Below are 14971 nucleotides of genomic sequence, written 5' to 3' on the forward strand. Positions count from 1 at the left end.
TCAAATTTGTTTTATTTATTTTATTTATTTTTTTTTTTTTATATTAAATTAAATATCTATAGAGTCGGATAAATAATGAAATAAAAATAGAATTAGTTAGGCAACTAGAGATTGAAAGAGAAAAAAGAGAGAAAGAACGAACGAGCTCTTGTTTTGTTGTTGTTTTAAGAGAGCTCGAGAACGAGAGAAAGAGTGAACGAGAGAGTAAGAGAAACGTTAGCCGGAAGCAAGAAGTTGATGTTCTTGTTTGTTTGGTTGCAGGAGTTGATGGGTGTGGATGAGCGGGTGTTTGCGTGCATGTACTGCGGTGCCTCCTTCCTCCACCAGAGCAAGCTGACACGGCACATCCTATCGCACAGCCTCGAGTCGCTCAAGTACCGCGAGCAGGCGCACCTGCAGCTGCAGGCTCAGCTGGGCCTCGAGCCCGGTATCCACCTGCCGCCGGAGGCGCACTTTACCTCTGGTGGTCCGGTTGAACCCATGGACTTAGAATTGGCTGCCCATTCGGATCCAACGTCGGGCGTCGTGCTGTGCAAGTTCTGCGGCAAGTCTTTCCCCGACGTTGGCTCACTGATAGCCCACCTACCGGCGCACACGGGTGACAGGCCCTTCAAGTGCGAATTCTGCGGCAAGGCCTTCAAACTCAGGCATCACATGAAGGATCACTGTCGAGTACACACCGGTGAGCGGCCATTCAGGTGCACGCTCTGCGGCAAAACATTCTCCAGGTCGACGATACTTAAGGCCCACGAAAAAACCCACTATCCAAAATACGTAAGGAAATTCCTGTCGCCGAGTCCCGTGGATCCAACGGAAGAGGAGGCACCTCAGCCCCCGCCGCCGCCACACCATTGAGTTCACCGCTACCGCCGACAACCGCCAATCATCGTCACCGCAACAGAGACCATTACTTCAACTTCAACTTCTTTAATTACAACACCAACAGTAACAACAACAACAAATACTACAGTACCACGCTCATCCGCTCACTTCGGCCGAGCCAAACGCGACACCACCAGCAACATCATCAACAAGAGACAACTAACAGCTACGAACATCAACGAGACGGACGCCAAGTGTCGAATTATCGACGTCCCTACTATCCATCATCACCTCCCCCATCACCCACCTTTCCAGTCTTGTCATTGACAATGAATCCTTTTGTTCGGAACCTCATCCAAAGATCCCACCCCCTCGAGCTCCCACGTAGTTACGATCTATTATTTTTTTTTTATTGATTTATCATCTCTTTTTATTTAATTTTTTTTTTTTTTAATTACATCCCCTCCTTATCTTGGCGTCCCACTCGCTACGAAGAGACTTGATCGTCATCGGTGTGTTGTGTTTAATTACAAGTCAACGTGATGGCAGTGCCGAAGGTATTTCTAGTTAGTCCTGTGATTTTGATTAGGATTCGCGTGGTTTAAACGCGTGTTCAGAGGGAGGAACACATGAAATATAAACTCCCTCGTTTAATCAGTGCTTTAAGACAAAAAACTTTTAGCTTAATTACAACATATTATCATTAATATTATTATTGCTATTATTATTAATAATAATATAATCATTTCTATTATTACTATTATTATTATTATTATTACTATTATTATTATTATTTTTATATCGGTATTAATTATTGAAGTAAAATATTACGAGGATGACACGCGAAGATGAGAATTGATATAAATATATAGTGTAGGACAAACCAGGACGAGTTTTCTTGGGTGTTAATTGTGCGGATCAATAGGATAATTATAATTTTATATTTTTTTTGTTGAAATAATAATAATAGTGAAAAAGAGAGGGAGAGAAAGAGAGAGTAATTGAGCCGCCACGGTTGGTGCTTTTAAAAGATTTTGATAAAATGCTGTGAATATAGTATATTGGTTAATAATATATATATGTATGTATATTGTATATATACATATATATATATATATATAAACTTATAATTATTAATTGTAATAGTGTACTAATAACGTTGTACGAGATGTACGATGACTGTTGTTGATTCGATTGAGAATATTTTATACAGTTGACGAAAAAGGGGTGATTAGAGGGGTGGAGATGTTTCATGCGTACGACGTAATTTATTATTATTGGGGAATACTGAGTGATTGGGGGTGTTCGTAACTGAGAGAAAATTTTATTGATAGACGTAAGCTGAGATCGCTGCTGATGGAAACGACATTCAAGGTACAGTGACTCAATAACACGGTACATACACTTAACATCTTCATCATCATCAATGTATTTTATTATTGATTAATTCATTACGCGGATGGCAGCATAATAAATGCGAGATATGTGTAATTATCGGGCTGTTATTTCACTTCAGATAATTTTTAATAAGAGTGCGCTAGCATACACTGAGAAAATTAAATGACATGAATTACTATCTAGTTATGGTAAAATTTTTTAACATCAGTCCGATAGTAGTGAATACTATCTAGATGATTGTATAAATCATCTAGATTGTAACAATTATCATAAATATCGACGTTTTATTTAGCAAATTGTCGAGCTCCATTTCAGAAAATCCACCATTTATGCGAAAAAAAGGAAAAAAAATTTTTTTTTCATCTAAAAATCAATTCCATATCTAGTATATCGATGATATTTTTGTCTAGGTTACTCGAATAATATTTTTTCTGTCTATTACTATCTGAAAATTGCACAGAATCACCTACTGAAAAATATTAAGTTAGACAATTTGCTAATTAGAACGTCGATATGGTGAATGTTACAATCTAGATGATTTATACAATCATCTAGATAGTATTCACTACTATCGAATTGATGGTAAAAAATTTTACTGTAACTAGATAGTAATTTCTATTACTTAATTTTCTCAGTGTAGTGGCTTTTAAATTTGATAAATTTTTCAATTTTTCGTTTTTTAAATTAATTTTTCGATCAACGACAATAAGTCATACGCTGTAAAAAAAACTGGGGTAAGTCCAGGCGGTGTAGGTGTTAAAATTTTTGGTGTTAAATTTCAACATTGAAAGCGGTGTTAAAATAACACCGTCGCTGGTATGAATATTCTTTACCGGTGTTAAAAAAATTTTCCGGTGTTAAAATATTTGTCGATGTTGAAAATATTTTACTTTGTGAATATTTTTACTTACTCGATCCCTACAGTTAACACAGTTTTTATTAATTAATTAAATTATTGGTGATTGAAATGATGACCGTAAAATTGTGTAATTTTTAAATGAATTACGTATGACATAAATAATTATTTAAATAAGTACATAGCGAAATTGAAATTTTCTACAGATAATATTCATTAAATTTTTATATTTTTTTATATGTAATACATTTTTTTTTTCTAATTTCTATCCGTGGAATTATTTTTTACCCCGATTTAACACCGATATTTTAACACCACCAAATTACCCCGCTTACACAGGTGTTATTTTATTTTAACACCACTTTCTTTTTACAGTGTATTTAAAAAATTCGTCAGTTTAAAAATTTTTTTAAATTCATAATTGCAGTGAAAAAAAAAAAATGTCAAAAGTTCAATTAATTTAAATGAACATTATAATTTTTTAAATAAAAAATTTCAATTTCTGAAATGAACTAGATAAGAAAGAAATTCAAGAGGTGAATATTCTAAAATAAAATTCACTGTAATAATATTTTTATAACATAATAAATATTTAACTGTTTTAATCAATGAATTTAAAAATAAAGTTTTAAAAAAAGATTTTTTAACTGACGAAGCTTTTTAATAATTTAATCCATAAATTCATAACGGACTATACATTCAGATCCCAATAATAGCGCGGAAAATTGAAGACTAAAAAGGGAAAAGGAAAAAAATAGAACAAACGCGAACCACTAATTTACGCCAAGCATAGATCTATAAATATATGCATTACACAAACACGTGTCTGTATTAAAGTGTATTTGTAGATGTATAAAGACCAAATCGAAGCATACCCGTCGATGCGGTAGCCATTGAGACAGTGCAATAATAACTACACATGTAGATCTACTACCGTTTCTCTTTTTAGTCTTATTTTGTTATTTCATATAATAAACTATAATACTACGTGTCGTGAATTTTAAATTAGTTATGTTATCATACATTGTGTTAAAATAATTGTTTTATAGAGCGCACTCGGTGATATTGATTACCTGCTATTAACACCACTTACATAAATTTTATTTCCTCTATTTAATATTTATTACTTTCATCACTATGTATATATACACATAACAACGTATTGTACATGAGTAAAACCGAGAAAATAATAGCGAATTTATTGACGAGTTGTTTTTCATTAACGTGTTGAAAGGAATGATTATGATATAAATAATTTAAATAATTATACGCATTAGAAATAGTTATTTTGTTTAATTATAATTTTCTAAGTGATATCTGCAAGACAGTATTCAAAAATTTTTTATTTCTAATTACGCTAGTAGATAGTAGGCTAGAAAAAAATTTAATTTCATGATAAATAAATTAATTATATTAAATTTTAGAACCAATCAATTTAAATAAAAATATTAAGTCGCGATCTAATGAATTCAGTTTCCATTTTTAATGAGACTGATTAAAATTTTTTGTACGTTTAATAATTTTGATCATCAAAGTATACGATTAAATTGATTAGTAAAACAAATTTTGAATCGCGTCGCAAAATAAATTTAAAATTATTGTGATTTATTCTAGCTGTGATTTTTTTTTTAATACTGACGAATTTATAAAATTCTTGTTAATTTTAGTACACACGACTTGGATAAAATCGGCTCGGTTTACCCGCTATCTAATAATTTTTACGTAATTAAAGTATGAATTATTTTTTGGTTAAAAAATTTTCATTATTTTGTAATTAAATGATAATTTAACTGGCACTCGCACTAAAAATCTTGCATCGTTTTTAACGACGTGTTTTACGTGTTTTTGGATCCAGCGTATCCACGTTGGTCACATATTATTACTTTAATTTGGAAAAAAACGTAAACCCGGGTGTGTAATTACCTACCCGAGTCAAAAACGCAGGAGGCAAACTCGTGGATTAGGACGTCCTACTTTCCTTCGTGGTGTGTATGCTACTTTTTACCAGATCTGTACCTAAAGTTTAAATTTTTCCTGTTTTTGGAAAAATGGCGAATGCGCTTATTATTATCATGCACTGTAAAAAATTGGGAGTAAATTCGGAGTGATTATGGATTTTATTTCATTTCGCATTCACTCGGTCACTCGGAGTTACGAAGTCTTAAAAAAAATCACTCTGCATACGTAGTAAATAGAGAGTTTGCTTTTTCAGCTGAGTGAGTTCGGAGTAATCTGGATCTTATTCTAATTTTTTAATATTAAAATAAACATTTTCTAACAGTAAATTCCACTCCAAATCGGATTTTTGATACTAATTAAACTCCCTTTCCGGATAAATTTCACTCCTAAGGGAATAAATAAATAAACAGTCATCCACTTGGCATTCACTCCGGATCCACTCCAAATTTACTCCGCGTTCACTCCACTAATTCTTTACAGTGTGTGTTCTTATGAAAGAAAAGAACGAAATTCTTCCCTCTAAACGGGCAGGACTTTAGATTTTCGGAGCAGATATGGTAAAAAAATTTTTCGGGACACTAGAAACTTCAAAATCTCTCAAAATCTTCTGATTCAATATCTTATAAAAGCTCAAAATTTTCAATTGATTCTTATTTAATTTTCATTAGATTTAATTAAAATTTTGTTGTAAAATTAAAGTATATATACTTTAATTTTACAACATATATGTTTACAAGCCGAGTCAAGTTTATAATTTCCAATCTATTTTCGAAAAATATAATAAGTATGAAATAGAACACCTCTAATGAAGGTGACCGACCTAATGAACTTTGAAAATTGAACTTTACCAATTTGAACTTGACAATTTGAACTTTCGCAATTTGCACTTTGGTAAGTTTAAACTTTGGTAAATTTGAACTGTGACAACTTGAACTTGGGTAAATTTAAACTTTTATGAATGCAACAACACATTAATATTCTTATAAATATTAATGATGATGATGATGAACATAAATAAATCAAAGTTTATTGGCAAAAAAATAATGATATTGAAAAAAAATTATTTTTAATGAAAGTAATACTAAATTATTCAAATTTACCAAAGTTCAAATTTACAAAAGTTCAAATTTCCGAAATTCATTAGGTATGGAACCCTAATAAATGATAAATACAAATAAAGACATCATTACATGAAATTTCAAAATCGGTACAAGCGCGCGCGAAAAAAAAAAACGACAACTTAATAGCAGTAACAACAATAAAAAAGTTTTTCTAAATTGCAAACATAAAATTGAAGTCTAACGGATTATTCATAGTGCGAGTGACAGAGAATTAGATATTTAATTTATACTCCAATTCGAAATCCATAATATTTTTTCAGTTTCTTTATACAATTTACTACTTCAGTACATTCCAATTGCTGTGACTTCTTTCTAACTAAATTAACTAATCGAATTTCCCTCATTAATCTGTAACTTTTTTTCAATTTACTAAAAAACAGTATACAACTTTAACTAGTGTTAATTACACTTTCCTCAATAAAATATGATAATTGCTATTATCTTAATACAATTATAAGTATAAATATATATTATTTCTAAAATTTAACTTTGCTTGCGCGAGCACTTGTATACGTACGAATTACATAGACAGTAAAGTAAATGAATTTTTATGTAAAAAAATTTCTTTTTATTAAACAACGATATAGTTCGCAATTCTATAGGTTTTACAATATTGTATAAATCAATAAATAATTAACATTTTAATAGATATTATGAACAAAAAAATGTTTGTTCGATTTAAACAGTATTGTTCGACCTATGAAGGACATTATTGCCAGAAGTATTAATCACTTTAATTTATTTAAACACTCATGCTTCTTTCGCACTCGAGTGTTAAAAAGAATAAAAACAAAAAAAATAATGCAGAATACAATACTTCAATAACTTTTTTTAAACTTTTCACGTCTGTTGTACATGCTATCTCTTTAAATAATTAATATTTAATAACTTTCAAAAGATAATTGCCATAGTTTAAAATACATTCCATACACGTTGCTTACTATCATTTAATTACCATAACTAACTAATTAATTAATTAACTAATAACATACTATTTAATTATTTATTCTAAAACTTAGCCGAAAGAGTTATCGATATAAAGTAAAATTTTTTTTATTTAGATAATTTATATCCGGTGTACACTGTAAAAAATCGGGAGTGAATGCGGAGTGAGTTCCGGAAATTTAGAAAAAAAAAATCACTCTGCATGCTGAGTAAATACACGGGAAGAATTTTCTAATAAATTTCACTCGTTAATTGTAAGTAAAACTGGGTCTGGATGAAAAATTACTTTTCCGTTCCTAGATAGTGTTCAATTATGGGGTAGAAAACCCAAATTTATGTACCTGAAGATCAGAAAGTTTTTCCCGAAACGGAAATAAAAAAACGAAATGAATAGTAAAAAATCTACTGGATCTTGATTTCTGAAAAGTTTCACACGGCAGCCGAAAATTGCAGGCCACCCCCAACTATCCTTCAAGTCAAATTGCGTAAATTTTCTTCGATTTTGTTGAGCGAAAATCGGTTCGATCTTCAGGTATATCCGAATTTCGAGTAATTTTTTAATAGAAAAAAATCAAAAATAATATAAAAGGAATCTGTTTTTATTGTTTCCGTACATTTTTTTGTTTTTGGCCAAGATTTACTCCAAATCGTAGGGTAAATTTTATCCAAAAATTAGGGAGTTTATTTTTTCAGTGAAGTGATTTCGGAGTGATCTGGATTTTATTTAAATCCGCATTTACTCCAATGCGCTTCAATACTAAAATAAACTCCCCTTCGGAGTAACTTTTACTCCAAGGGGATTGAGTAAATACACAGTTATCCACTCCAAATTTACTACGGATTTAATCCGCGTTCACTCCGCAATTCTTTACAGTGTAGAAAAAAAGTGCAATGAAAATAAAATAAAAAAAAGCTGAGCTTAGGCGCACCTCTGACGTAGAGTACAATCGATTAGGAAAGTTTCAATAAAACTTAGAAACCACCAAGTCGTTGACGTTTTACATTTAAATGTCATTGAGTTATGGTTTTATAGACATAATTTTTTAATTTAAACTTGTCGTTAATAAATATGAAACTTGCCGTACATATATTATTATTAATTATTTAATTAATAAGTAAATAAATGAATATTTTTTTGTAGATAGAGTTTATAGTAATAGTAAGCTATGCTACTTAAAGATATACTACTTCTTCTAAGTAATTTAATTTTGTAAATATATGACAATATTTTGAGTTATTTTATTAAATCCACATAAAGCACCCGAGTGGCTTGATTGGCTCTATTGAATTTTATTTAAAAATATATAAATATATATAGATAAATAAATATATTAATATTATACATAAATAAGTAAATAAATATCACTTTTTTATAGTCGTTGAATTTTGTGGATAGTTGAGAAATTAATTTTATTAAAACCTCAACTATTTATTGTAGTGAACAGTATTTTTTATCTCCATTGTTGTCTATGATAACAATGAATAATGTACAATAGGCCAATTAATATTAACCATGAAATTCTGCACGTAAGAAATATACGACTGGAATTTTATGAAGCAAAAAAAAACTGGTTTGTTAAATTTTTGATCGCACGGGTCAAAAATAAAACTTGACTTAGACTTGGTTTACCAAATCGAAATTTGGAGCTCTTTTTTGTAAGACAAACTCGACTTTTTTAACGGACGTATGAAATATATTAAGTTTTCGCCTTGGTTTAGACTTAATTGGCTTACTTAGTCACGATTTAAGACGAAAAAGTTGAAATCAAGTCGAAATTGACTCGGTTTACACTTTTTCAACTTAAATTTTAAGACGAAAAAGTCAAAACTAAAGTGAAATGATTTTTATATATTAAGGCGGAAGTAAGGCGAATAAATAAATTTTTTTCGACTTGATTCAGCAAGTCGAAAGTAAGGTGAATGACTGTCGTGCTCGAAGTAGAGACGAATAAGTTCAAACTAAGATCAAAAAATTCAAATAAGTTGAAATAAGTTAAACCTAAGATGAAAACAGTTGAAAAAAATTTAATTTAAGTTTAAAAAGTCGAGATCTTATCGAAAATCGTCGGCAAATCGATAACTTCAAAATAAAATAAGGTGAAGCGAGCCTGAATCAAGTTTTATTTTTGACCCGGGCGAGAAAAGAAAAACGTGATTTCAACAGTCGGGGACCATCGAGTATTCGTGAAATAAATAACAATAATTATAAATATGATGAAAAACTATAGGGTTGATTGTTTAATTTTTTTAGGATCTGAAAACTTTAAATCGTCCCGTCAGTGTTACAGTATTAAAGTATACTTGCAGCTCCCATTTTTGTCGGTTAAATACTTCGTATGTTAATAAAATAAAAAATATTGAAATCTTAAATTTCAAATTTAATGTTACTTTTATTTATTCATTTAAAACTTTTTCAACACTGAATATTTAACCGGAGGTGCATTAAATTTGTATAGTAATTATGAATATACAATGTATATTAAGGTAATTTTTTTGAAACCGAAAATTATCATTCGTCAATTTTATAATTATTAATGTAATGACTATTATCACAAAAAAAAATATAAATATTCTTTTACTCAAAAAAATTATCTTAATATGACAATAATATATATGATATTTCCGAACTGAAGTTCCTTAACTTGCAATATAAGTGACCTTGATGTGATGACGGTGCTTTGTTTCACTTCGTTATAAATAAATAAATAAATATATATATAAATATAGATGAAAAATAAATTCTATTATTAATTATCTTGTTCAATTAAAATTATAATCATATATAGAATTTAATTTATCATAACATAACTATTATTCGTAATATTAATTTTAGAACCATTATATTATTTTTGTTTTAAAAACTATTATTATTATTATTATTATTTTATTATTATTATCATTATTATCATATTATTATTATTAATTGAAATACAAACGCCTATTTAAAAAAAATTATTTTTTGTTCATTTTATTTTTTTTCATTTCAGGATTTTTTATTTCCTTCATTTTTTATTTAAAAACTGAAAATTTTTCGACAATTTTAACTCTTACAAATAGGACCAGGATTTTTGTTTTTATTTAAAGATAACAATTAATAATTAATGGTGTCAAATTTTGGAATTACAGTGGAAATATTGGCTGCATAAAAAAATTTTTTAAATAAAAGTTGTAGGAAATTTTATTTTCTAGTGAAAATGTCTCTTATGATTTTTTTATACAACCAATATTTTCACCGTAATTTCAAAATTAAGATTTTCATAATTAATACAAATTTGAATAATTCATTATGAATCTCAATTTTGAAATCACGGTGAAAATAATGGTCGTATAAAAAAATCATATGAGACATTTTCTCTAGAAAATCAAATTTCCTACAACTTTTGTTTGAAAAGTTTCTTTATAAGACCAATTTTTTCGCCGTAATAATCATTTGAACCATTCATTTCGAAGTTAAGGCAAAAATCTTGTCTCTACTTATAAACAATTTGAAAAATAGTTTTTTTTGGATTTCTCTGACGATAAACTACTACTTGGTAGTTTTTACGTACCTCTGTACTCTTTACTCCTTGTATATATATATTTATATATACAAAGTAAGTATAGTCAGGTATTCAAGAAGTACTTGTCAAATCTAATACTCTTCCCCTACTCCCTGTTGTACTTCAGTGAACCAATTCTCTTTTCGCTGATTGCGCTACCTCGTTTGTCGTAATCCTGTGGTCTCAACTGTTTATCACTTCAAGAAAACTAATTGCGTAACTAACACGACTTTGTCTATTCGACATAGTTTATAATAAAATTAATTTTTAAAAAAATAAACAAACCGAGTTAATAACAATCGTATACAATTAATTTAAAATTCAAAATTATTTCAAAAATAAATATCATAATCATTCCTGAAAAAACATATGTAGTAAATTCTGATAATTTTTATTCCGTGGTTATTTAAATTAATTTTTTAACTTGAATATTTAATTTTATTAGAATCAACTTATCTACCGTGAGCAAAGTTAAATTTGGGATAAAAAATTAATTATCAAAATTGTTTACACCGGTTAAATAATTTAAAATAAATTACGAAAGTTTTTAATTCTAGAAAAAAAAAAACAATCGTGATGGAAAAAAAAATTTTAAATAATTAAGCGCCTCGCCGAGCAGAGTGAACGAATGAGTTTTCATGTGCAAGTGAAAAAAGCCCTACACGTGCAGACTGATGAGCGTGAAAATATGAAGACTAAAAACAAAAGTAAATGAGAAAAAAAAAATAAAATAAACATCCGCCGAATCCCCCCATGACCGCAGATTCCCGCGAGATCGTGCACCGAGTTTTCATAGATAGCTGGCGCACTCGACTGACCATAAACTTAAGTAGATGTATAGTAATTAATAAAAAGAAAACAATAAATCGCATAGTTAATTATTTACACAATAGTATTTTATCGTAAAAAAAAATTTAAAACAAAAAACATTTTGTCTTGTTCATTAAATAATTTAGCGAATTAAATTAAAATTTTACTTATGATCAATAGGGTACCGGTACCGTTTTTGACCACTTTAGAGCCAGTTTTTGACACTTGAAAAATTAAAATAAAATAATTTGTAAAATACGCAACAACATAATTAATTTTTTAAATTTCTTCAGAGAGACTTTCATCCCACTATTGCTATGGAAATTTTATTTTACACTTTTTCATTGATTAAAATAAAGTATTAAATTTCCAAAAATGGAGCAGTGGCCACAAATGGTACCTCTACCCTACATGCTTGTAATAATTCGATTAAATCGGTAATTAAATCAGAAAAATTATAAAGAGATTAAATTAAAAAAAAAACACACGTTCAAAAATAAGTAATAAAAGTTATTTAGACTAGTCTGGCATGATCGCACATAAAATAAGATACAAAACAAGCCGACAAACTCTCACTAATAATACAAGTATTAAAGAAGACCGTCACGACGGCGGTAATTATGTAGCGAAACGGAACGTATCTCAGGCTAGACAAGGCGCGTACTTCTGAGATACTTGTGGACAATGACGAACATATTCATACGACAACTAAAACCACAACTATGACAGGCCTCGAGACGACCGAACGTGTGCATTTTATTTTTTTTACTTCTCTACATAACGCTACGCCTGGTACATAATTAAATTTAGGTTATACTGAGCAGCAAATTATTTAACGCGGATTTAATTGTCAACAAATTTATGTCTATGCATTTATTAAACACATACGTATACTATTATTATTATTACAAATATTATTAACTAAATGTTATTTTTAATTTGTTGGAATATGTGAGAAATATAAGTGATAAAAAAAAAAAAAAAAAAAAAAAAAATAGTTGTCATATGTATAAATAAATAAATATAAATTATATGCATTGGTAATAAACGTCTACACGGACGTTTGAATGTGCAATCGACTGCTTGTTGAAGGGAAAAATGTATTTGAAAAAAATTAGAAAATTAAAAAAAAAAATGTTTAATCTATTTTTTTATAACAGCAATATTAATCAGTCATCAAATTTTTTAATAAACAGTCGAAAATTATTTTTTAAACCAAAAAAAAATAACATAGCTAATCACTGTAATACTAAATAATTATTTAAAATAAATTGATTAAAATGAATTGTATTCCCTTCAATTACAATGGATTGCAGGACTCGATAAATTTAAAGTAAATAATAATGTAGGTTAACATAAAATAATAATATCAGTTCACGCAAGAGAACCTACCATGCAATGAATCCAATAGCAATAAACGTAAAGATTTTAAAATGGAAGAGTAAAAATGAATTTAAATTTAAATTTAAATTTGAGTAAATAAAAATAAAAATTAAAATCGAGAGGTCGAAACTTAACCAAATTGTCAGTTTTCGTTTCCACTTCTCTATTTTTATTTTTTTTTATGCTAAACTTTACATTTATAAATAAATTAATAAAGATAAAAAAAAATATATATATATATTATATGTCAAGAGATATTTATACTAGTATTTTAATAGTTTAGTACTTAAATAATTATTGCATATAAATAATTAATTATTTAATTAATAAACCGATGTACTATACGAGTGATAGAGTAATCGAACACTGTACATATATTAACAAGAAAACACATAGAAATTATAATTACAATTATAATTATTATTATTTTTACTAATCATAAGATATATGGATATATATATACATATATATGTATATGTGTATGTATATATATATTAAATAATGGAATAGTGATAAAAAAAAATATTATGATTATTATTATATATAAAATATAATTATATACACCAGCATATTAATATATAGTTGAATATGTGAATAGGAGTTAATCTCACCACAATTATCTATATGAGTATTTAAGCTATGATGAGAATTTATTATTGTGAAAAAAAATAAAATATGGCGTAGATATAATAATATCACAGATGACACGTAATTCATAATTATTGATATTATGATATAAGAGTAATTAAATAATAATAATAAAATAAAAAATAAAAAAAACATTAGGCGAGAATAGTGCAATGGAAAATGATAAAAGAAAAGTAAAAAAAAATAATTAACGTTGATAAATATTTAGCTAGTATATTGTTTGTACATTGGGCACGATAAGCGCTGTATTATTTTGTCAGATTTAAAAAAAAACTCCGCGCGTTTTTTACGGTTTTAAAAAAATAACTAAAGATTATAATTGAAAGAAACGTCAATCCGCACATTCATCGTTGGCATTTAATCATCACTTTGATAACTCGCGATTCGAATTTTATTTAAATCTTCAGTAACAGCTAAATTAAATTTCATATACTCTCCGTTCAATTGGCCTGTTATTTATTTTTATTATTATTATTATTTATAATTTACAAAAGTTTTTTGATTAAATATATAATTAAACGCACAATAAATAAATGGAGAATTTTAAACAAATGATTTTGAGTGAAAAAAACACTCGCCGCCTTATTAATAAAAAAAAAAGAACATCCGGTCGTACCGCGGAGTGATAGAAACAAAAAAGCGCGGATGTCATTCTAGCCACAAATGCCTCGCAAAAGTAAAAAAAAATAAAAGAGATAAAAAACGCTGGAGTAATTTTCAGCTAGTTATTATTATCATTATACGCTTTTCTACCGTTATAAAAGTTTAATATAAAAATAATAAAAAAAACACCCGGACAATGTCCTACTTATTTAAGTAACATAAACAATTTAATAATTAAAACGAGTCTAAATAAGTTATGGTCGCCAAGTAAACAGAAATAAATAATTTTAACTTTTACTAACCGCCGATTCAAAATTTTCATTGATCCGCGCAAAAGCCGATAAGAAAAATAATAAATAGCTCAATGACGTGTAGCGAATACGTAAAGTAACAATGACTTGTCGGGTGTTATCTGATGCTGCAGCACGTCTCTCCCACCAAGGGCAAGTAACCCCGCGTCGCGACGCCCCACAAACACTTCTACCATCAGCACCACCACTACCACCGTGTATACGTTCTTGCACACATATATCTACATCCAATGCGGTAAACCAAGCCATGAATTTGTTATTACCGGAAATAAGTTTGCACGGAACATCGGCACGCGCCTCTACCGATGCCTCTAAAGAACTTTTTCCAGCAAATAAAAAAAAATGAACCAAAAAGAAAACAAGAATGCAAAACCAATAAATGCTAAGCAAGTAGACGCAGTAACCGCCGTGTCACTTATCTACACACGTGCATAAGACACCTACATGCACCAAGTAACACTTACACATATGCGTCATAAGGCTGTGGCTGACCTAACGACAAACCGATATCAATTCGGTGACACGCGTTAAGGTCAGGGGTGTATTCACCTGGCACCGCCCCAAGGCACGCCTACC

At 28.9% G+C, this 14971-nt stretch overlaps 2 protein-coding genes across 8 annotated transcripts in view; one reads left to right on the forward strand and one right to left on the reverse strand.

Moving 5' to 3' along the window:
• LOC130668432 (ras association domain-containing protein 4) overlaps positions 1-14971 on the reverse strand; it is a 208646-nt gene that overhangs the window by 165173 nt on the left and 28502 nt on the right. The gene's annotated exons all lie outside the window — the stretch shown is intronic.
• LOC130668430 (zinc finger protein 628-like) overlaps positions 1-14971 on the forward strand; it is a 56709-nt gene that overhangs the window by 24364 nt on the left and 17374 nt on the right. For 2 of the 6 annotated variants that reach the window (XM_057470726.1, XM_057470725.1), the window contains exon 4: positions 262-8692. The exons of the other annotated variants lie outside the window; for them this stretch is intronic. In XM_057470726.1, the coding sequence (XP_057326709.1) occupies positions 262-855 (594 nt within the window). In that variant the 3' untranslated portion in view covers positions 856-8692. Of the gene's footprint in view, positions 1-261; positions 8693-14971 lie in introns of those variants that run through there. 6 annotated transcript variants of the gene reach the window in all.

This window comes from Microplitis mediator, chromosome 5 (assembly GCF_029852145.1).
Source record: "Microplitis mediator isolate UGA2020A chromosome 5, iyMicMedi2.1, whole genome shotgun sequence".
NCBI lineage: Eukaryota > Metazoa > Arthropoda > Insecta > Hymenoptera > Braconidae > Microplitis > Microplitis mediator.